The following is a 23,067-nucleotide window of genomic DNA, read 5'->3' as shown; positions in this document are numbered from 1 at the left end:
CTCCCTCGGCCAGTCCCTCCCCCAGCCTCGGCGGCGGGGGGGCGGGGGGGCCGGGCTTGGCTCGACGAGGCCCGTGCATTCCAGAGAGCCTAGCGAGCTAGAGCAACAAAGGAGCCGGGTAGTCGGCGGGGAGGAGGCGGGGGGCTGCGGCGCGCTCCCGCTACGGTGGCGGCTGGGCCCCCGGCTGGTGCGGGGGCGGCGCCGGGGCCCTAGTCCCGCACCTCCGGCCCGCGCCTGGCCTCCATCGGGGGGCCGGAGGTGGTTTTTAATGGTGGGAGAGGGGATGGGGCTGGAGATTGGGGGCCCAGGGGGCTCCCGGGGCTGAAGACAACTTGGGTTGCCAGGGAAGGGGTAGGGAGCCGTGCGTCCCCGCCCGGGCCTCCGCTGCCCAACATGGGCCCCGGGCTCCAAAGTTTTCGAAGTTGGGCGCCGAGGGCCCGCGGCGCGCGGAGCATCCGGGGGAGCCCGGCACCGGACTCGCGGGGCGCGCAGGTCGCCTGAGTCGCCTCCGCGGCCCCAAGGGTTTCGCGCGTGCCCTGGGGGCTCCGGGGAGCGGGCGGGGGCTCGGGGCTTCTGCTGAGTTGGCGGGTTTGGCCATGGCCGCTGCTCGCCTCGCACGGGGACCGGAGCTCTTGCTTCTGGGGCTGCTGCTGCTGCTGCTGGGGGGCCCGGGCCGGGGGATGGCCTTGAGCGGGAACGCGACCGGGCCTGGGCCGCGGAGCGCGGGCGGGAGCGCCCGCAGGAGCGCGGCGGGCACCGGCCCCCCGCCGCCGCTGAGCCACTGCGGCCGGGCCGCCCCCTGCGAGCCGCTGCGCTACAACGTGTGCCTGGGCTCGGCGCTGCCCTACGAGGCCACCTCCACGCTGCTGGCCGGGGACTCGGACTCCCAGGAGGAGGCGCACGGCAAGCTCGTGCTCTGGTCCGGTAAGCGCGGGAGCCGAGCCCGGGACGGCGGCGGGGGACGCGGGGCCCCGGGGAAGCATAGGCTCGGGCCTGAGCTGCGGAAAGGGCGGGAGCTGCGCCCGGGTGCGCTGGGGGACAGGGTCTGAAACTCCGGGGCGGGCGGGCTGAACGCAGGGTGGGACCCTGGGTGCCGAGGAAGCGGGTCACCGGGCGCCTGAGCTGGGTGGGTGAGCACAGGACGCGGGGGAGCTCGGTGCCCGTCGGGAAGGGGCTCCGAGCCACGGGAAAGGACTTTATTTTATTTTATTTTTTTAAAAAAGAGGAGATGCTCCACTTAAGTGCCACTCAGGAAGCTGGGTGCTCAGTGAGTCAAGGGGATGTTTAGACCTGGAGAAGAGACCAGGAAATCGAGTTGGAAAGAAAATAGGGAAAGATGTGGGTAGAAGATTTAGGCATGGGGGTGGGGGAGTGGGAATTGGGTGAAACTTGTGAAGGATTAAGGAACCCCCTGAGGATGAGTAATTAAAAGGTAACCAGAAATTTTCAGAAATATTGTTTTGGGAGACAGGAAGTCCAGAGAACCCTGATCTTGTTTGGCTTGCACAGGAGATTTCACAGTTTTCTCACCTGAAAAATGGGGATTCTGATTTTTGTCTGAGATTGTGAAGGGATGAGACTGTTCTAAAGATTATCTGTGTGTTCTTTGGAAGTTTGGGTTCTCAGGCTGGTCAGGGCTGCGGAAGGAAGGACACTTAAGCCTGGGATGTTGAGAGCGCGTGGATCTGAAGCCCCAGAGCCCTCACCTCAGGATGGGATTATGGTGGGGCCTGAGAATCTGCAGACTGAACCCAAACAGGTCCTTAGCAGTGTGGAGTGAATTATGTCCCCACCTGTCACTCTTCTGAGCTGGGGGCTTGAAGGGTGCTCAGGAAGGTAACTGGCCTTGTCATCCTTTCCTTCTAGCCAGTGTGATTCAAAACTGACCTTGAAAAAGAAAAGAAAGGAAAAAACCAGGAGCAGACCTGGCAGCCTCCTTTTGACAGACCTCAGTGCCCCACATCTCAGGTCTGCCCTGGTACCCCACATCTCCCGTCTCCATTCTGTCCTGGGTGCTGCTGGTGATGATCCTGATGCAGACGCCCATGTAGGTGGCCAGTCATTGTCAACTGGGCCACTAGAGTTCTCAGAGTTTTTGCGGAATGTTGTTGGTTGGACAAAACCATATTATTCCTGGCTTGGTGAAGATGCCAGATGAGGAACTTGGAGGATGGTGCCCATGGTGGAGCTTCATCCTTTGTGGGTGTCAGGTCAGCATATTGGCAAAAACTATGTGTAATCAACAGTAGCTTTCAAAAATCCATAAATCACCATACCATAAGGCCTGTGTAATTTTGCATATACACTCTTTTTATGGTCATATGTTTGTATAAATGTGTCACAAATAGTAATGTACAGTATGTAAAAAGGGGCATACATAGAAACTATCATTTTAGCCTTTAAAGTATATAAATGTAAAGCAGAAGGCTGAAGGAATAAAAAAGCAACATAAAAGGTATAAACAATATTTCTTTGAGCACTACCTGAAAAGAACTTGAGTCTCCAGCTGGGTGGACAATCCAAATACATCTCTCAGCACTAGAATTTCATCCAGTTCTGAGTTGCTCACACTATGAGAAGAAATTCTGTTTCTCTCACGTATTTTACAAGGGCTGATGGTTGAATTTCTCCTAAGTTTGATGCATGTGTGATGCTGCCCTTCTGTTGCTACCGTCAAATCAAGGAGGAAGAGTATGAACCCCTTTCCAGCCCCTACTCCCGAGAGCAGCGGCTGAGTAGGCAAATGTGGTTTTGACAGGAAAGTTTAGGAGTTGGAACCATCTGTCGCCTTTGCAGGTTCAAACCTCACTAGCTGTGCCTCTGGTGGGGTAAGTTCCTGCAGAAGTGCTAGCGCTGAGCCCAGATCCTTAGTTCACTCTGAGCTCTTCTCTGTTGTCACCCGTCATCCCTCAGCTCAGTCCCATTCCTATGTGTTTTGGTTGTTCTCTTTCTGCTTTGGGATGGTCTTTGAAGCAGAGCCAGAAGCAGGTGTTGGTATGAGCTGAGTCAGGTGGGGGGGGGGGGGGGTAGAGTGAACCTGAACCAAGAGCGAGAATCACAGACAGGCCATTAGCTGGGAATTGTGGCTAGTGGCCAGTGACTGGTCCTATCCTGAGTGAGTGGTCTTGATTTGGCATTAGACATGGTCAGTGTCACCTAGCTCTTGGAGGTATTTTTGTGGCTGAAGAATGAAGATGATCTAGCCCAGTCAGTGTAGCTTAGTGGTTGAGCACCAACATATGACCCAGGAGATCGAGGTTTGATTCCCAGTCAGGGCACATGCCGGGGTTTCGGGCTTGATCCCCAGCAGAGGGCTTGCAGGAGGCAGCTGATCAATGACTCTCATCATTGATGTTTCTATCTCTCTCTCCCTCTCCCTTCCTCTCTGAAATCAATTAAAAATTTTTTTCTTTAAATTTAAAAATAAAAAAGAATGAAGATGATCTAGGTTGTCTTCGTATGTAAACTTTTGAAATTAGAGGCTTGTTCTGCACTTTTTTCTGAAAGCCTCTGAGTTCTGAGTGCACACACCCATCCAGTCATACTTAGGTATTGGGTGCTTGCTACATCAGGTTGTGAGGCACATAAAGATGAAGAATGCAGGCATGAACCCTGTTATCAAGGGCAAGGCAGACAGCTAAACAGGCTTTAGCAATATTTATGAAAGGTATTGTGACAAAGTAGGGTGCTGAAGGCACATAAAGGACTTTGTGGAGCAAGAGAAGACCCCTCCCAAGAACTACCATTTACCCCGTGACTTGAGTAATAAGTAGGAATTACCTGGGCCAAGGAAGGGTCGGGTGGGAAGGGATTGGAAGAGGAAATAGCATGCACAAAGGCGAAGAGGTGGGAGGGCTTGATACTTTTAAGGAAGTTTAAGAATTTTAATAGAGCTGGATCAAAGCATGTGAGAGATAGAGTTATAAGAGATAAGACCTAGAAAATTAGAAAATGAAGGGATTCATCCCCCATATTAAGAAGATTTTATGTTGTCCAGAAGATAAGAAGGAGCCACTGAAGGCTGTTAAGCAAGGGAGAGATGTAATCATATTTGCATTTTAGAAAGACCTCTGAGTACTGTGTGAAGAAGCCGTGGTTGGAGGAAAAACCTGGAGGCTGGTTGCTTGTTTAGGGGATGGTTGAAGGGGTCCAGGTATGAGATGATGGTGGTCAGGATTGGGGTAACAGGCCGTAGGAAGTAGACAGATCCCAGAGCTTCAGAGCTAGAACCAATGGGTCTTGCCGATGAGTTGGATGGAGGGCTTGAATGGAAGGTGGGACCTTCCCTTTCAATAAGCCAGATAATGCTAGTGGAGGAGTAGGTTTAGAAGAAAGCCTGGGTTCAGTTTTGGCCTTGTGAATTAGGGTGCTTATTGGACTTCTATGTGGAGGGTCCAGCAGATCTGGACTAGGAGTTGCTGAAGAGAAGTGGCCACTATGTGTTTCTTCGGCTGAGACTACTGAGCCTTTGGAAGTATGCCACCGAGTGAGGAAGTTCTTAGCTCAGGTTGGGCCAGTTTCTAGGTTTGAATAGAACTCAGTCTCTCTTATATCTTTCAACTCTCTGGACTTGGGATTTTTCAGGCACTGAGCATCTTCCTCATTATAGCTTGAAATGCGTCCTCTCAGGCATTCCAGGTTGACCAGACAAACATAATATCCAGGTCATGGTCCACCTTCGGCCAAATCCAGGCTGGTAAATGGGGCAAGAAAGCAGAGACTGGCAAGGGAAATAGGTCCCTGAGCGCCAGCACGTAGCTTCTTTGACCACTGCTGTGCTCTGTGTGTGCACAGGGGTATGTGGTCCTGTCACCTGGCTGGGACAGCCAGTAGGAAAGAGCCAGAGAAGCTGGGAAGAATTTCTCATTTGCCTCTCAGACATCTAGTTGAGAGATGAGAGGAGGGATGTTGTCGGTGATGGTGAGTTATTTGCAGGGTCAGATCAGGAAGAACTTGAGAGCTGTTCCCAAACCTGGCTGGCTGATGATCAGAACCAGTTTAAAAAGTATATATTTTGGGAAAGTATAAAAATACGGAATAACACCCACAGGCCCATGTTTTTATTTTTGCTTCATATTTTAAACATTTTAATTGTAAAATGTATCATGTATACAGAAAGTGCATTAAACACAGAGGTACTAAATAAGAGATCATTATAAAGTGCCACCTGGATCAAGAACTAAACCATGATGGGGCCTCCAGAAGCTCCTCCTTTGTCTTTTCCAGTCACATCCCCCTCCCTCCTCTTTTTTTTTTTTTAGATTTTTTATTGATTTTTAGAGAGAGGAAAGGAGAGGGAGAGAGGGAAACATTGATGTGTAAGCAAAACATCAACCGCCTGCCTCCTGCTACTTGGGATTGAGCCTACAACCCGGACATGTGCCCTGACCAGGAATTGAATCAGCAACCTTTCAGTGCACCAGACGATGCCCAACCAACTGAGCCACACCAGCTAGGGCATCCCTCCCTCCTCTTTCAGAAGTAACCACTACTCTGATTTTTTCACAGTTATTTCCTTTTTTCTCTATAGTTTACCATCTAGTGTTGGAATCCCTAAAAAATATATTTCAATTTTTCATGTTTTTTAAATTTATGCAATGGAATCATCCTGTGTGTATGATTTTATGTCATGTTTCTTTTGTTCTACATTATTTTGTAAGATTCACGTTATCACAGCTCACTTTTTTCATTGCTGAATAGTATTCCATTGTAGAATATATCCCAGTTTATCCATTTTGTTAAACATTTCAGTTGTCCCCGGTTTGGGGCCACTGGGAATACCATTGCTGTGAGTGTTCTTTTATGTATGTCTTGGTGAACCTGGGTCAAGATTCTCCAGGTACATATGTGGAGATAATAGGATGCATACCTTTAGCTTTACTGGATAATAGCAAACAGTTTTTCACTCTCAGTAGCACTGTAGAATAGTCATCATCGCTCCTCATGATTCCTGACCCTTGGTATTATCCACCTTTGAAATTTTGCCAAACTAGTGGATAAGTTGTGGTGTGTATTTGTGGGTTTGATTTGCACTTCCCTGATTACTGGTGAGGTTAAGCACCATTTGAAATGTTTCCTGGCCATTGGAGTTTTTCTCTTGTGAAGTGTCTGTCCAAATCTTTGGCCCATTTTTTCTATAGGCCTAGCTGTCATTTTTATAAGATTTGTAGATCTTCATGGATGAGTCCTTTATTGGTTGTATGTATTTAAAATTTTCCTATTCTGTGGCTTGCCTTTTCATTCTTTGTGTCTTTCATTGAACAGAAGTTCTGAACTTTAAGGTAGTCATTCATCAAACTTTTTAATGCATAGTGTTTATTGTGTCTCATTTTAAAATGTCCTTTCATACCACAAAATCATGAATTTATTCTCATGTTATTTTCTCAAAACTTTATAGGTTTTTCCTTCCATGTTAGTTATATAGATCACCTGGAGTTGATTTCTTTAGAACTCCAATTTTATATATAGTCTCAACATCATTTGTTAAAGAGAAGCCTGTGCTCTGCCATAAGTCATCAAAATGTATATTTGTTTCTGGAATTTTATTCTGTTCCATAGGTCTATTTGTCCATCCCTTGCCAATACCATACCATCTTAATAATCGTATCTTTATAGTATGGTTCTTCACCTTCTTTGAGCTATGAACCTATTTGTCAGTCTGATAAAACCTTTGGGCCCCTTCTCGGTATGATATTTTTTAATTCATAAAGTAAAACACATAGAATTGATAGGAAGCATTTAGGATTATGAAGGAAATGAATTATATTGAAATATAGTTATCCTGCCTGGCTGACGTAGCTCAGTGGTTGAGCATTGACCTACGATCCAGGAGATCACTGTTTGATTCCCGGTCAGGGCACATGCCCAGGTTTTGGGCTCGATCCCCAGTAGGGGGCGTGCAGGAGGCAACCGATCAATGACTCATCATTGATGTTTCTATCTTTCCTTCTCCCTTCCTTTCTCTGAAATCAATAGACATATTTAAAAAAAAATAAAACCAAAATGTTAAAAAAAGAAATGTAGTTATCAAATATTTAAAAGGTTTGTGATCTAACATATATGTGTTTCCTTAGTAATATGCTGTAAGATCTAGTGTGGGTTTAATAACCACTATAACATCAAGGTGGTGATGAGCAGTCACAGTATTTTGAGATATCTCCAACAAAAATATCAGATTTCCATTTGTGACAAAACCACAGATATCGCTCACATTACTGTGGTATGTTGTTTACATTTATAATGGAAGGAAATGCTAAATTTCAGTTAGATGTAATTTTTCCCCATCCAACTTCATGGATCCCTAAATTGTCTTCAAGAATCCTTTGTGAATTCAAGGCTAAGGGCCTCCACTTTATAGTACGGCAGTATCTAATAGTGAGTCTAGGCTATTCTTTTTTTTTTTTTTTTTAATATATCTTTATTGATTTCAGAGAGAGGAAAGGAGAGGGAGAGAGAGAGAAACATCAATGATAAGAGAGTCATTGATCGGCCGCCTCCTGCATGCCCCCAACCGGGGATCGAGCCCGCAACCCGGGCATGTGCCCTGACCGGGAATCGAACCCTGATCGCCTGGATCCTAGGTCGATGCTCAACGGCTGAGCCACGCCCGGCCGGGCTAGGCTATTCTTGATCCTTTGAGCTTTGATATAAAAATAATTGCTGGTGGTTTTGATTACCATTACATCAAGTATATAGATTAATTTGAAAAAAGGACATCTTTACAATATTGAGTATTTCAATCATTTCATTATATATTTCTATTTAGAGCTTTCATTTTCTCAATTTTTTTTTACAATTTTTCTGCAGGGAATTCTTAAATATCATTTGTTAGATTTATACCTAGATATTTGATAATTTTATGCTATTATAAATGACCCTTTAACATTTTATTTTCTGATTGTTGCTGGTATATAAAAATACAGTCGATTTTGAATCCAGTAAACTGGCTAAATTTATTCTACACATAGTTATCTCATTTGTAAATAATGCCTTTGTTTCTCCCTTTTAAAGCCATATATCTGTTAATGTTTATTGCCTTGTACATTATAAAGTAGAAGTGGTGATAGTAGCAGCATCCTTGACTTTTTCTGCATTCTAAATAGAAAGCTTTTCTACCTTTCACTATTAAAGGTGGTGTTTGGTGTAGTTTTCTTGTAGTTACATTTTATCAGGTTAAGGGAGTTTTTTTCTATTCCTAATTTGCCAATTATCGTTTTATTATGGATGGATGTTGATTTTATCAACTACTTCTGCATCTTTTGAGATGACCATATGATTTTTTCTTCTTTAATCTATGAATGTAGGACACTACATTGATTAAGTTTTCTAATGTTAACCCAACCTTCAAACAATGGTTTTCAACTTGACTGCTCATCAGAATCACACAAACAAAAAGTCTTTTTCAAAGTTTAAATTGTGGCAAATATTATTTTTAAATTCTCTGAATGTAGAAAATGTGTCCCTATTTTTTCTTTTTGTTTCATATTTTATTAAAATAAAAAATAAAACAATACAGATAAAGTTGATGTCCCCTTTCTTCCTGTTACCAATCTCATTCCCTTCTCTTTGGGAAGCTTCCCTCATCTCAGTAATTTGCATATTTTTTTAAACTTAATTACTTTAAAAAATAGGTAGTATATGTACATAGCACAAAATTCAAAAGCAACGAAAGTTAAATCCCTACACTTGTGTTCTCAGCTCCCCATTTTCCCTTCTCAGAGACAACCACCAACACTAGTTTTTATGTGTCCTTCTAGACATTACCAACATACGTACAAATGTAGGTGTGTCCTTAGTTTTTTCCTTCCCACAGACAGCGGTAGCATGTTCTTGGTGCTGTTCTCCACTCAGCTGCATCCTTTTAACAAGATCTATTGGAGATAGTTCCATTTCAATGCAAATAGTTCAACCCTGAATAATGTCCTATTATATTTTTAGCTTGTCTCCTACTGATGGATATACATTCAGGTTATTTCTACTCTTGGCTATTTCAAATGATGCTGTAATGAATAACCTTATAAATTATCTTTGTGAATATGTGAAGTAGAATTGCTAGTATAAAATTTTGATAGGTAATGCCAAAAAGTCTCCACAAATATTTACTAATTTTTATTACTACTAAAAATATGCAAAAGTGCCAGTTTCCCCCACACTCTTGCCACTACAGCATTTTCAAATATTTTATCTTTCTCGCTCTAAAGTTAAAAATGGTGGGTGTGGATAGAGTGTTGGTTTCGGGCTGGACATGTACCTGGGGTGCAGGTTCTATCCCTGGCCCTGGTCGGAGCTTGTGGGGGAGGCAAACAATCGATGTGTCTCTCTCACACTGATGTTTCTCTCTCTCTCTCTCTCTCAAAATCAATGGAAAAAACATCCTCAGGTGAGGATTAGCAAAAAAACAAAGTTAAAAAAAATTTGTATCTCATTACAGTTTTCTTTCACATTTATTTTATTAAGTTAGATTAATTAGCCCTGGTCGAGTAGCTCAGTTGGTTAGAGCATCATCTCGAAATGCCAAAGTAGTGGGTTTGATCCCTGGTTAGAGCATATACAAGAATCAACCAATGAATGCATAAATAAGTAGAACAACAAATCGATGTTTCTCTCTCTCTCTCATTCTCCCTTCCTCTCTTATCTCGCAAAATCAATAAGTAAAAATTAAAATAATGTAATTATTTTGATTCATCTGGAATTTATTTTTATGTAAGAAATGAGGTAAGGGTCCAGTTCTCTCCCCCCAGATGGCTCCTCCATTGTCATTTAAGATTTATTTAATAATCTATCTTTTTCTTGGGGAGTTTATTTTTAAAGAATGGAAAAACATTATTTATTTTATTCAAAAAATATATATCTTTATTGATTTCAGAGAGAGGAAGGGAGAGGGAGATAGAGAGTTGAAATATCGATGATGAGAGAGAGTTACTGATCAGCCTCCAGCATATGCCCCACTGGGGATCGAACCTGAAACCCAGGCATGTGCCCCAACCTGAATCGAACTGCGATCTTCTGGATCCTAGGTCAATGCTCAACTGCTGAGCCATGCCCGGCCGGGCTGAGAAAACATTTAAAGTGAGAAAACTAAAAAAAAAATTATATATTCTTAAAAGTTGGTAATTACCACGAATATCACAAAATCCTGAAAAAATAACCCAAACTTTATTAACTTCCTGCTGCTTCTCTAGAACACATTGTACTCTAGTGAGGCCCCTCCATTTTAATAAATATCCCGTAAAATTCACTTTTCCTTTGTTGTGTAGTTCTATGGGTTTAGACAAACACACAGAGTTGTATAAGCAGCCACTACATTCAAGACAGAGAACAACCCCATTATCCCAAATAGTCCCTCATCCCACCCAGTCCCTGGCACCCACTGCTGTGTTCTCCACCCATACCCACTCCGTCAGAATTTCTGAGAGTGGGTTCTCCACCCAGAGTGATAAGGGTTCCCCAAATGATTCTGATTTGAGTCAGGTATGGGTACCACTGCCTGAGATCATTGCTTCCTTTTTTTTAAATTGATTTGAGAGAGAGAGAGAGAAACATCGATTTGTTGTTCCACTTATTTATGCATTCACTGGTTGACTCTTATATGTGCCCTGACTGGGGATCGAACCCACAACCTTGGCATAGTGGGGGGAGGATGCTCTAACCAACTGGACTACCTGACCAGGGTGAGATCATTGCTTCTTAAGTGACAGGAACTTGCTCTGTGCCCCGGGAATAGCTGTGTCGCAGTGAGAGCAGTGAGTGGTCAGAAGCCTCAGGTAGGTAATAATTATACCTAACATTTCCTGAGTGCTTACTATATGACAGGTACCTTGCTAAGCAGTTAACTCGTTAGCTCATTCTTCACTATAGTCCACAAGGTAAATGTATTGTCCCCATGTCACAGATGAGGAAACTGAGGCTAGAGATAGAGATTAAGTAATTTGCCCAAGATCACACAGCTAGGAAATGATAGAGCCAAGATTTGGGCCCAGGCAGGCTAGTTGCAGTGTCCATGCTCCTTACCTCTCTTTTATATTGCTTCCCCTCAAAAAAGAACAGTTATCCACCTACCCCCATGACCTCCCAGCCCAGCAGTGTGGCCAGCACTCACGTTGGCTCTCACGTACTCAGAAGCATCTCCTAATTCAGTTTCTTGTTTGGGAAATAGGTGTTCCTGAAGCAAGGATGATTCAGGAGGGGCGAAGCAGGCAGAGTGCTGAGTGAGCCCAGCCACTGGGGCAGCCGTTTCTGTTTTGGTGGCACCTCCTTTCCCCTCTCTGCACTGGATACAGCCTCCTCTGTTTCTCTCCACCTGATTTCCTGTTTCCTCCTTGGAGTACCTGGCTCCCTGACTCCCTCTTCTTAGCTCCTACCTGTTCTCTGTCTCACCTCAGCTTGGTAAGAGGACCAGGGGTCGCGGGATCTTGGCAAGGGAAAACGTCTCCTGGTTCTGCAGCATGGGCCATGTGCTGGGGTTGGGGGTGTCCCACCATTCTCCTGGAGCAGGTTTTGAAAGTGCCCCTGAAAAGGCAAAAGATAAATCAACCTGGGGTTCTCAGCCAGAGGTGCTTATACTCCCTAGCAGGGCATTTGGAAATGGGGGCTGTTTTATAAAACTTTAATTGAATTATAATGTACATATAGAAAAGTGCGCAGATCATAAGCTCGATATTCACAAGGTGCATATGCCCAGGAATCCAGCACCAGATCAAGAAATAGGACACGAGTAGCACCCCAGAAAGTTCCTCTTCAGTTTCTCTTCTAGTCACTACCCCTGGAATGGGGCGTGGGAGGGAGAATTTTTTGGTTGTCAGAATGACTTAGGGGTTCTGTTGGCAGTTAGTGGGCAGGGTCCTGTGTTGCTAGATGCCCATCAATGCATGGAACAGTCCTGAAGCACAAAGAAGCGTCCTGCCCAAATGTCCCACTGAGAAACACCTTGCCCAACAGCTCTGAGCAATAATGGCCTGTGGCGAGGCAAAGAGAGATGCCTCAGGCCTGGGGAGCAGGGGTGCAGCTGTGTCTGTGGATCTGAATGAAAAGGGGTCTTCACTGCAATGTGTCCACACTGTCATCACCCGCAGGCCTCCGGAACGCCCCTCGTTGCTGGGCAGTGATCCAGCCCCTGCTGTGTGCTGTGTACATGCCCAAGTGTGAGAACGACCGAGTGGAGCTGCCCAGCCGCACCCTCTGCCAAGCCACCCGAGGACCCTGTGCCATCGTGGAGAGAGAGCGGGGCTGGCCTGACTTCCTGCGCTGCACCCCCGACCACTTCCCTGAGGGTTGCCCGGTGAGTGCTCTGGGGGGTGAGGCCCATGCTTTGGGAGCTGGTCAGGACCAGGCATAGGGCGGCGCCTGGCATAACGGGTCACAGGGGAGCCCAGAACCTTGTCCCTGGGTAACCCCAACAGGCCACAAACCCCAACTGAAGCTTGTTGGCTGGGCCCATCTACCAGGGATTATCTTCTTTTTTTTTTTTTAAATAAAAAATAACTATTCAACAAATATTTTTTGAGCACCAGCTCCGTCAGGTGTTAGGGAGTTATGGGAGTCACAGATGGCAGGAACCTATCCTGAGGACATTTGCTATATATTTATGGAGTCAAGGCCCATGTACAACAGCCAGAGACACCAAGATGGGATGTCCTGGGTAGTGATGGAAAGCTTGTAAGTGATAAAATAATAATGATAATAATAATGGTAGTAACACTACTTATTATTTACTACCTGCCAAATATTATTATAGCATTTTGCATCCATTTATTCATTCACCCTTTAAGCCCTACCATGAAGTAGGTGTGTGAGTTACATGCTGTTGAGCCAGCTCCCACTAATGGCGATGTCCACTTATGGGTGGTGCCCACAATGTCCTGTCCTCAACAGCCTGCTCCACTGCCGTAGACTCACGCCTAGGGTTCTTTTATAGAATTAATCCATCTCATACTTGACCTTCCCTTTTCCTGCTGCCTTCTATTTTCCCCAGCATTAATGTCTTTTTCAAAGAACCCTGCCTTCTCATGATGTACCCAAAATAAGACAGCTTCAGTTTTGTCATTTTTGCCTCCAGCCATGTTTCAGGCCTGATTTGCCGTAGGACCCACTTGTTTATCTTTCTGGCGGTCCAGGGTATCCATAGAGCTCCCCTCCAACACCACATTTCAAATGAATCCATTTTTTTCTACCTTATAGATGGGGAAGCTGAGGTAACAGAGAAGTCAGATAGTTTGCCATGGGTTATCTCCAGCATCCGTGCCCTCAGCCACTCTGCCATGTTATCCCTGTACCTCTTATTAAACCAGAGGCCGCCCCTGAGCCCCCTGCTCCCCTTTGTACTGTCTTTCTTCTCCCCTTCCCTTATGCCAGAACGAGGTGCAGAACATCAAGTTCAATAGTTCGGGCCAGTGTGAGGCTCCTTTGGTTCGGACTGACAACCCCAAGAGCTGGTATGAGGACGTGGAGGGCTGCGGGATCCAGTGCCAGAACCCGCTCTTCACCGAGGCCGAGCACCAGGACATGCACAGCTACATCGCGGCCTTTGGGGCCGTCACAGGCCTCTGCACGCTCTTCACCCTGGTCAGCCGAGGGCAGGCCCGCATGTGGAGGGTTCAGGCGGACGCGGGTGTCCCGGGCACTCAGCTTGTAAAGTGGGAAGGGAGCTGGATTGTCAGTGAGAGAGGCTGGGCTCTGGGGCAGAGAGGGAGGTGGGGAGAGGACACCTTGGCGGGGGGGCTCCAGGGAAGGGTCCTAAGGGTGTCTGCAGCAGCAGAATAACCCCAGCCTCACGGAACGGACCCCGCTTCTCTCTTCTAGGCCACTTTCGTGGCTGACTGGCGGAATTCGAATCGCTACCCTGCGGTCATTCTCTTCTACGTCAATGCGTGTTTCTTTGTGGGCAGCATTGGCTGGCTGGCCCAGTTCATGGACGGCGCCCGCCGGGAGATTGTCTGCCGTGCAGATGGCACCATGAGGCTTGGGGAGCCCACGTAGGTGTCTTGGGGGCCCAGAGGTGAGGGAGGAAGGCTGAAATGTGTGAAAAGGGACAGGTTGCACTTGAACCTGAGATTTCAGGGTAGGATTCAGCTCTGCCTTGTTGCCCCGAGGTCTCCAAGCATTAGGACCTTGGTTTCAGTGTTAGGACCTTGATTGTCTGCATCTGTTCGAAAGGGCATCTTCTGTATACTTTTCAAATCTGACTGGGTCCTGTTTCCAAGCCCTGACTCCTAGGCAACCTCCAGACCTTAGAGCCAAGGGTCTGGAGACAGGGTGAAGAGAGCTGGTAGAGGGAGCACAGAATGACCTCCCCAAGTGACACCCCACATGTCTGCGTAGTTCCAATGAGACCCTGTCCTGCGTCATCATCTTTGTGATTGTGTACTACGCCCTGATGGCTGGCGTCGTCTGGTTTGTGGTCCTCACCTATGCCTGGCACACCTCCTTCAAAGCCCTGGGCACCACCTACCAGCCTCTCTCTGGCAAGACCTCCTACTTCCACCTGCTCACGTGGTCACTCCCGTTTGTCCTCACTGTGGCAATCCTTGCTGTGGCTCAGGTATAGTAACTGGTAGGGGCCTGGGGTCCTGAGTGGGGTGGACTTGGGTCAGGGGCCAGTGGCCGAATCTGTCCCTCCCGCCCCTTCCTGCCGTAGGTGGATGGGGACTCCGTGAGCGGCATCTGTTTTGTGGGCTACAAGAACTACCGATACCGTGCTGGCTTCGTGCTGGCCCCAATTGGCCTGGTGCTCATTGTGGGAGGTTACTTTCTCATCCGAGGTGAGTGACGAGCCGACCAAGACCAGGGCAACAAGTACTCTGAGCACCAGCTTTGTGAAGTAGGAGCTAGATGCAGCCAGCAGCCAGCTCTGCTGCCTTCACAGTGGGACCTCAGCTGGGTCACAATTCGTCTTGGTGCTCAATGGAAGGTGCCCCCTCTAGGCAGACACAGTACCTTGGGTACTTGGTGTAGGACGACACCTTTGTGTTGGCCAGAAAAATGCACCCCTCTCTTTAGAGCCTTGATCCACAGCTCATGGCATGTTGAGTGGAACCTGGGCTGGTTCCAACCTCCCCTCGGCCCTTTTGCCAGGTGCGCTAGTGAGGTGGGTCACCTACTCTGTCCACATGGACCGAGTTGGGGCCTTCAGTCCAGCGAGCTCGCTCTAAATTTACATATACTGTCAATGTTTTGGAGCTTGGTTTCTCATCTCCCTCCTGCCACAACACACACTCACGCACAGTTTTCACAACATGCACAGATTCTCTGTTCCCTAATTTCCCTTTCGCAATCTGCCACCTCCACAATAAGCCTTCTTAGCTCATTTTTGTTGGTTTTGTGTGTGTGTAAATTTCAGTTTCCTCCCTCTGCCTAACAAAGGTCAGCCTTCTGTTCAGCCCACCTCTTTCCCCTCTTTTTGGCCTTGTCTGGGCCTCTGATTTATGTTTTGTATCTGTGCTGTCCCGTTTGGTAGCGACTGGCCACATGTGTTGAAACTAGTCCAGATTGAGATATGTCATAAGTGTAAAAGACACACTGCATTTCAAAGACATAGCACACTCATTAATAAGTTGTAATATGGGTTATATGTTGAAATGATAATATAATAAACAATGGTGTACCATTTATAAAATACATTGAAACCATTTTCACTTGTGTCCTTTTACTCTTTTAATGTGGCTTCTAGAGAATTTGAGATTATGTATGTGGCTCATATTGTATTTCCATTGGACAGCACTGTTCTCAGTCTCTTTTTTTAAAATATGTTTTTGTTGATTTTTAGAGAGAGGAAGGGAGAGGGATAGAGAGATAAAAAGATGGGTGAGAGAGAAACATCATCAATCAGCTGCCTCCTGCATGCCCCCCACCAGGGATTGAGCCAGCAACCTGGGCATGTGTCACAACCAGGAATCGAACCCATGACCTCTTGGTTCCTGGGTCAACTCTCAACTGCTCAGCCATACCGGTCGGGCTCTCAAGTCCCTTTTTATGCTTTTTTCAGCAGAACAGCTTGGACCTGGCTGCCTTACTTAGGGGCGGCCAGGTTAGAACCAAGGTGCCTTCACTCTCCTTTCTACTGTCCATCTGTGCTCTGCCCCAATCTTTCCCGTCCATGACACATCTGCCACTAGCTGTGCTCCATTTCTCCAGTGTCTCCAGTTCCCCAAGCTTGACGCCAGCACAGAAGTAATCAGACCCCGACTCCAGGGCCATGGAAGCCTCCCCTGCCACATCCCCTCTCTCCCAGGAGAGTGGCCTCAACCCCCTAATATCTGAGGTGTCCTTTCTGTTCAGGAGTCATGACTCTGTTCTCCATCAAGAGCAACCACCCCGGGCTACTGAGCGAGAAGGCTGCCAGCAAAATCAATGAGACCATGCTGCGCCTAGGTGAGTGGGTCCCCTGGGCCCTTGGCCTGAGGTACTATCCAGCCCAACATTGCACCCTCCTGGGGCTGTGGGACCTGCAGGACAGGGTCTTGGAGGATGTACTCAGTCAGTGGCACAAGTTAGCAAGACAAGGCTGGTGTGTTTGGGGGAGGTAGCAGTTTAAAAGAAGGGGACCTTCTCAGGTGGGAGAATTCAAGTTCATGACAAGACTGCTTCCTCATGCCTGCTTCCCTTCCACTGGGGCCTCCTACAGTTGCCTCAAGTTCCCATCCTGCCTTATTTTGGAGATTGTAGTTCTTGAACTGAGCCCAGCATGAATTCATCCCAGACTCAGCTGTCTTGCAGGCCCCAATGGGTCAAACACCCTCCTTCCCACAGTTGCTCCCACACCCGGGGTTGGTAACACCCTGCCCACCCCTGTCCCTCCACAGGCATTTTTGGCTTCCTGGCCTTTGGCTTTGTGCTCATCACCTTCAGTTGCCACTTCTATGACTTCTTCAACCAGGCTGAGTGGGAGCGCAGCTTCCGGGACTACGTGCTGTGAGTGCGGGACGGGAGCTTGGGGACTTGGGGGCAGCCACGAGGGAGGGGAGAGCCGGAGCCAGGACTTCAGGGTCAGCTTTCCTATGCCGTCCAGCAGGGGTCTGCCCATCTTGCGCTGGGCACCCACAATGTCAATTGCTCTGTAATTTGCCAACATAGCAAACAGCCCTCAAGTCCCTGCTCAGCTCTGCACCCCCATGGCGATCTGGCTGGAGTGTTTGTAACTGTTGAGAAGCCATCTCATGTTTTGACTTCTCTGACCAATTCTGTTGGCCACAGAAGTTGCTGTCTCCAATTTTCACACACTCTTTTACAGAGCTTATTGGAGAGCCCTGCACAGTAGTTACCTCTCTGTGATAAGTTAACAGCCCGTTAATGCCTGCTAATTTTCCTGTGCTTTTTGTGTCACAATGAGGATGAATCTGAGAGATTAAGACATCTCAGCTGTTGAACGAAGTGCAGCAAATACTGACACCAGGAGCAGCAGTTAAAATGCTCATTAAAAGGAACACCAGTTCACACTGACGGCTTCAGACTCCTTCAAGTCTCCAGCTTGCAGTCTGGGAAGCTCTAAACTATACCCATGCCTGGGTCTCTACCCCAGAGATTCGATTTAATTGTCTGGGGTGTGGCCCAGACATCAGTAGTTATTAAAAGCTCCCAGGTGGCTCTAATGAGCACCCAGGGTTGTGAATCAGTGCTGTGGGGCTTAGTGATTGTCTGGGTACCCACCCAGGAGACCCAGAAAGCCTCACCCGTCTACCATCCTTCACCATAGGTGCCAGGCCAATGTAACCATCGGGCTGCCCACCAAGAAGCCCATCCCTGACTGTGAGATCAAGAATCGCCCTAGCCTCTTGGTGGAGAAAATCAACCTGTTTGCCATGTTTGGAACCGGCATTGCCATGAGCACCTGGGTCTGGACCAAGGCCACGCTGCTCATCTGGAGACGCACCTGGTGCAGGTGGGGTCAGCAGCCAGCCCTTTCTGACTCCGAAACCTTTGTGTCTCAATCTAGGTGTCCCATCATTAGGCTTTGTCCAGTCCCATGTCTCCCAAAACAGTCTTGGGCAGGTGTGATTTCTAAGGGTCTGTAGGGAGCCACCTGAAGCTGACTTCTCTGTGGCTCACCACTGCCCCCTGGTGACACCTCCTGTCCTGGGAGCACCGGCTAGGTGCTGAGCCCACTGCCAGCATCTTTTAAGAGTGGAGTGATTTGAGAACTGGGCACACAGGAGCCCTGCATTTTAGGCCGCCTTCTTTGCAGAGTAGGCCTCTGTTCCTCAGAGTCCCTGAGGGACTCGCCCTCTGGAGGCCTCTGCCCTAGAGGAAATGGATTCACTTGTCTTTCACGAGATTTGATGGGAAGCTCCTCCGCTTTCCCTCCCCTACCCCTGCTGCTCTCAGGTTAACTGGACAGAGTGATGATGAGCCCAAACGCATCAAGAAGAGCAAGATGATTGCCAAGGCTTTCTCCAAGCGGCGCGAGCTGCTGCAGAACCCAGGCCAGGAGCTCTCCTTCAGCATGCACACCGTCTCCCATGATGGGCCTGTGGGTGAGCTTCAGCCCCTTTCCTCTCCTGGCGCCACTTAACCCCTGCAGCACCTGGGCCCCATCCCCCTTCAGGCCGGTGTGGACATGTGGACTCTTCAGAAGGCTGTGAGGGCAATACAGTGCCCTCTCCCCTCCTCACAGTCATTCTTTTCCAGTATCCTACTCATCCCCAGCAACTCTCCCCTTTCTGTTTCTGTCCTGGGTTCAACAGTTTGTTTTGGTTCCCAGAGGACTCGTCTCCCTTCCCCTTCTCTTGTCTTCTCCATTTGTTCTCCCTGGGCTAGTGTAAGTCAGGCTTTCAGAAACTGGATTTCTGCCCTTTAGTGAGGTCCCACTCTTGCTCTGGGTGCCCCAGATGTCAATTGCTCTGTAATTTGTGGATGGGTAGAGAGCACTGTGATTACCAGGGTGGAGTGGGAGCCATCGGCTGGGGGAAAGTGAATGGTGCTCAGTAAGGGAGGAGCGCTTGACTGCAAGGGACCAGCAGTCATGATTCCTTACCCTTTCCTTCCATCCCCACAGCGGGTTTGGCCTTTGACCTCAATGAGCCCTCTGCCGATGTGTCCTCTGCCTGGGCTCAGCATGTCACCAAGATGGTGGCTCGGAGAGGAGCCATACTGCCCCAGGATGTGTCTGTCACCCCTGTGGCAACTCCAGGTATAGGGTTCAGGTTTCTGCGGGAAGGTGGGGGACATAGAGGCTGGGGGTTACTGGGACTGTAGTACCAGGGGTTGCCAGAAGGTGTGGGGGAAGGAAAGGCTGTAGAAGATCCAAAGTGTGGGGCTGAGGCCTTAGAGGTCTAGAGTTGTGGGTCCCAGAGCTCAAAGTGGGGGTCCTAGGAGAGAAGGGTGATGGGGACAGAGTCAGGGTCCCAGGCTCATGTTCTCTCTCCCATCATCAGTGCCCCCAGAGGAAAAAGCCAACCTATGGCTGGTTGAGGCCGAGATCTCCCCAGAGCTGGAGAAGCGCCTGGGCCGCAAAAAGAAGCGGAGGAAGAGGAAGAAAGAGGTGTGCCCGCTGGTGCCACCCGCCGAGCTTCACCACCCCACCCCTGCATCTACCGCCAGCGCCAGTGCTGTTCCTCGACTGCCACAGTTGCCCCGGCAGAAATGCCTGGTGGCCACAGGCGCCTGGGGAGCTGGGGAATCCTGCCGACAGAGAGCCTGGACCCTGGTCTCCAACCCCTTCTGCCCAGAGCCCAGTCCCCTGCAGGATCCGTTTCTGCCTGGCACCCCAGCCCCCATGGCCTGGGCTCAGGGCCGCAGGCAGGGACTGGGGCCCATTCACTCCCGCACCAACCTGATGGAGGCGGAGCTCATGGATGCAGACTCAGACTTCTAAGCCAAGAGAGCAGGACCTGGAACAGTAAACAAACAAACAAAAACACATTCTGAGGCTTGTCTTCCTCCCTGAGAGTGCTTCCCCAGGATCTCATCTTCTGGAGAACCTGAGAGCCCAGTGCCCTCCCAGGATGGTTCTATATGTCTGGCTTATGGCAGAACTGTGGGAAAGAGCCTTGACAAATCCATGGGTGGGCCTCACCCAGCGAACAGCCCTGAGCTCCAGGGCCCTGTTTCTGCCCCACCAGCTGGAGTCTGGCTGGCAGCCCCAGTCTGCAACAAGGTTATGGGGCATGCAGAGTTTCTGGCGGGGCGGTAATGGTGAAGGTAAGAGTGACAGTACCCGGAATGGGCTTTGGTGGCCAGGGAGGCAGCCAAACCCATGTCTGACAGATGAGGGCTGGCTGCCCTTTTCTGTACTAACTGGTGCCAGGAAAGGGCACCCTGAGACCAAAAGTGTTTATTGTATCATTAGCCCTTTGTCTAAGTGGGAACAGGGCTCCCTTCTCCCTCTTCCAGGTGGTTGTGGGGCTAGGAGTGCCTACTCCTAGAAGGGCTATAATCTCTTTTTACTGATGTCCAGCTGGCCCCACCCCAGCCAGTAACCCAGCCCATGTTCTCCTGCACTCTCCTTCCCTTTCCCATTTCAGTTCAACCAGGCCAACCTCTTCCTGTTTCCTGTTTGTTGATTAGGACCCAGAACTGCAGTCTCTCCATCCCACCTCCACTCCTGTTGCTGGACTCCATCTCCAAGAAAGAGATTGGTTCAGCTATAGAGCCTGGCGTGCTATAGAAGCAGTGAGTGGTGGGGAGTCTTTGGGTCTCCGAGACACATTGTCTCTTCCTGTATCCATCCAGTGGGGGATGGATCCTCTGACTTGAGGGGCTACCCTGGGAAGCTACTGGAGCTTCCGGCAGGCAGGAAAGCTTCCTTCAACTTCCACAACTGGTGGGTGAAGAGATTTCTGACCTCTTAGAGGCCTCCTCCATGTCCCCAAGGCCCCACTTTCAAGAACCAGGCAGCAGGAAGTCTTAGGAGCTGGCTGGGTTCCAGATCAATAGGGATGGGGAGAAGAAATATAAACAGTAAATAAAAGGTTTTTGTATAAACTCCTGGTGTGCTTCTTTTCCATAGGCCCCAGTTGCCATCAAACTGTTTACCTGGTCTTGATCTCATTTGTGTTCCACTCCCTCCTCAGGCTATCCTGAAAGGCCAAGAGCTTGGTGCTGAGGTCATGACTGACATGTGCTGGCTGCCCTTCCTGACTAGTTGGCTTTATAAGGACAAAACTCTTCTTTGGCACAGCTGCTTCACTGTGCACTGATCTAAGATGAATGATTATGAACACACAGCTTGCCTCTGAAATGACTATTGGAAGCAAGCGCCCCCTGCTAGTGCAGATGAGCATGGATCTTTGTGGCAATCCTGGGCCCCACCTCTGGGGACCTCTTGCCTTCTACAAGGGATGTCAGGGGGACCAAGTGCATTCTGATGCGTAACTTCCTCTCCTGGGCAGTCAAAGGAATTCAGACTTCCCTGAGGGAAGCCTGTTAGCCCCACTTCCTCCAGAAAAATGTCAGCAGAAGACTGGGAACTAACTGGGTTGCAAGGACTCAAGATCATGTGGAAAGGAGATCTGTGGAAGAAAGGGAGTGATACCCACATACTGGGAAGGTATTGTGGAGTATTGACCAGACTTGTTTGGATTGTCGCTCACATGATGGGGGCATAAGCATTTTACCCAGAGCCAGATTGCAGAGGAAGGGGAACTAACTTTACTGATCTCATCATATTCTAGGTGCTTTACATGTCTATTATTAAAACAATAATAACAGCTAACTCTTTCTTCTTGAATGCTTGCTAGGCTCTCTAGCAAGTACTTCTCATGCATTAACTCAAATCTCACAACAGACCTTTGGGGTACTGTTAATACCCCCAAGGTTCTGAGACACAGAAAGTTTCGATAGTTTGCCCAAGGCCACACAGTAAGTAGTAATGCTTGGATTCCATTCCAACTCTGGCTCCAGAGTTGGTTCTTGGGCACTGAGGGCTGCCTCTTAATTCAGAGGGATCACAGGAGCTAGTTTTTTTTCCTAGAAACAAGCTCAGTGAATCAAAATGACCTGCTGTCAACCTCACAGCTAGTAAGTGACAGACACCGGGCCAGGGTCTTCCTGACTGAATCCAAACTCTCCACTCTGACTGTTGACTTGTCCTTCTACCCAAGTTTCCTGTATTGTGTTCCCTCTGGCCACACTGTAGCCCTTGTTTACCTTGATTACTCTGCCCATCACTATCTCTCAGTGGTAGTATAGCTACTGTTTAACCATCAATAGGATTCAAAACAATAAAATTTAACAGTGTTGTCTAATGATCTCTGAAATAAGAGACTGTGTTAACAATTTTCTTCCTTCTTTTCATCTCCATGGACATTACCTCCATTCCTTCTTTCTTTAGTGGGAATACTTGTGAAAAGGATGGGGAATGGGATGTAAGGGAAGTTCATTCTAGGCTTTTAAAAGGTGAGAGATGTCACCTTTTTGTGTCTGGCTGTGGAGATTGACATTCTTTGACCACTAGAGGGCACTGTGATCCCACCTTTTGTGACTGCAGACAGCAGGCAGAAGCTGGAGGTCCAGTATCACAGACATGCCCCCAACCAAGAAATCTTGCAGTATTTTTATAGGAACACCAGATCTTATGACTGAGTCACAGAGGCCACTTTCCTACCAAAGCTCCTGAATTAGGTCCCCAGAAGAAACACCTCCAGATCCAAGAGGAGCTTGGTTTGTGGGGACTCCCTGTGGCCCAGCTGCTGCCCGAGAACAGGTCTCCATGTGTTCACTGCTCTGGCAGGCTTTACCACTCTCATACTCAGCCGGAGTCAAACTCAAATTCAGTCGTCCGTCTTCCTAGGCTGTGACACCTGCCACTGTTGGTCCCCACTTCTTTTAAGCAGTCTGCCCTCTGCCTCATCCCTTCCTTTGCCTGACCCTTTCTTTTTCTTTTGTCTTTTTTTAAAAATCCTCACCCGAGGATATTTTTTTCATTGCTTTTCAGAGAGAGTGGAAGGGGAGGGGGCAGACAGAGAAAGAGAGAGAAGAAAGATGTGAGAGAGACACATACTTTGGTTGTCTCCTGCACACACCCCGACCTGGGCTGGAGATCAAGCCTGCAACCAAGGTACATGCCCTTGACCCGAATCCAACCCAAGACCCTTCAGTCCATGGGCTGACACTCTGATCACTGAACCAAACCGGCTA

At 48.3% G+C, this 23,067-nt stretch overlaps 1 protein-coding gene across 2 annotated transcripts; it reads left to right on the top strand.

Moving 5' to 3' along the window:
* Positions 1–581: 581 nt before the first annotated feature.
* Positions 582–22,192, top strand: SMO (smoothened, frizzled class receptor). Of its 2 annotated transcripts, none has more exons than XM_087821022.1 (12): positions 582–924; positions 12,072–12,277; positions 13,351–13,560; positions 13,798–13,970; positions 14,317–14,536; positions 14,633–14,756; positions 16,273–16,365; positions 16,797–16,905; positions 17,687–17,872; positions 18,316–18,464; positions 18,986–19,120; positions 19,365–22,192. In XM_087821022.1, the coding sequence occupies exons 1-12, from the start codon at positions 597–599 to the stop codon at positions 19,802–19,804; spliced, it is 2,373 nt and encodes a 790-aa protein (XP_087677148.1). In that variant the 5' UTR covers positions 582–596; the 3' UTR covers positions 19,805–22,192. The 2 variants fall into 2 exon arrangements, with proteins under 2 accessions (XP_087677148.1, XP_016068859.2); XM_016213373.2 differs by lacking the exon at positions 582–924 and adding an exon at positions 1,911–2,210.
* The last annotated feature ends 875 nt before the right edge of the window (positions 22,193–23,067 follow it).

Source organism: Miniopterus natalensis, chromosome 10, assembly GCF_054644295.1.
Source record: "Miniopterus natalensis isolate mMinNat1 chromosome 10, mMinNat1.hap1, whole genome shotgun sequence".
Lineage (NCBI taxonomy): Eukaryota > Metazoa > Chordata > Mammalia > Chiroptera > Miniopteridae > Miniopterus > Miniopterus natalensis.
This window is presented reverse-complemented; position numbering and strand designations above follow the sequence as displayed.

Coding starts and splice junctions, on each gene's coding strand:
- SMO (XM_087821022.1), top strand. CDS start 597: ATGGCCGCTGCTCGCCTCGCACGGGGACCGGAGCTCTTGCTTCTGGGG. Junction 13,971..14,316: donor ATGAGGCTTGGGGAGCCCAC/GTAGGTGTCTTG, acceptor ATGTCTGCGTAG/TTCCAATGAGACCCTGTCCT. Junction 19,121..19,364: donor CACCCCTGTGGCAACTCCAG/GTATAGGGTTCA, acceptor TCCCATCATCAG/TGCCCCCAGAGGAAAAAGCC.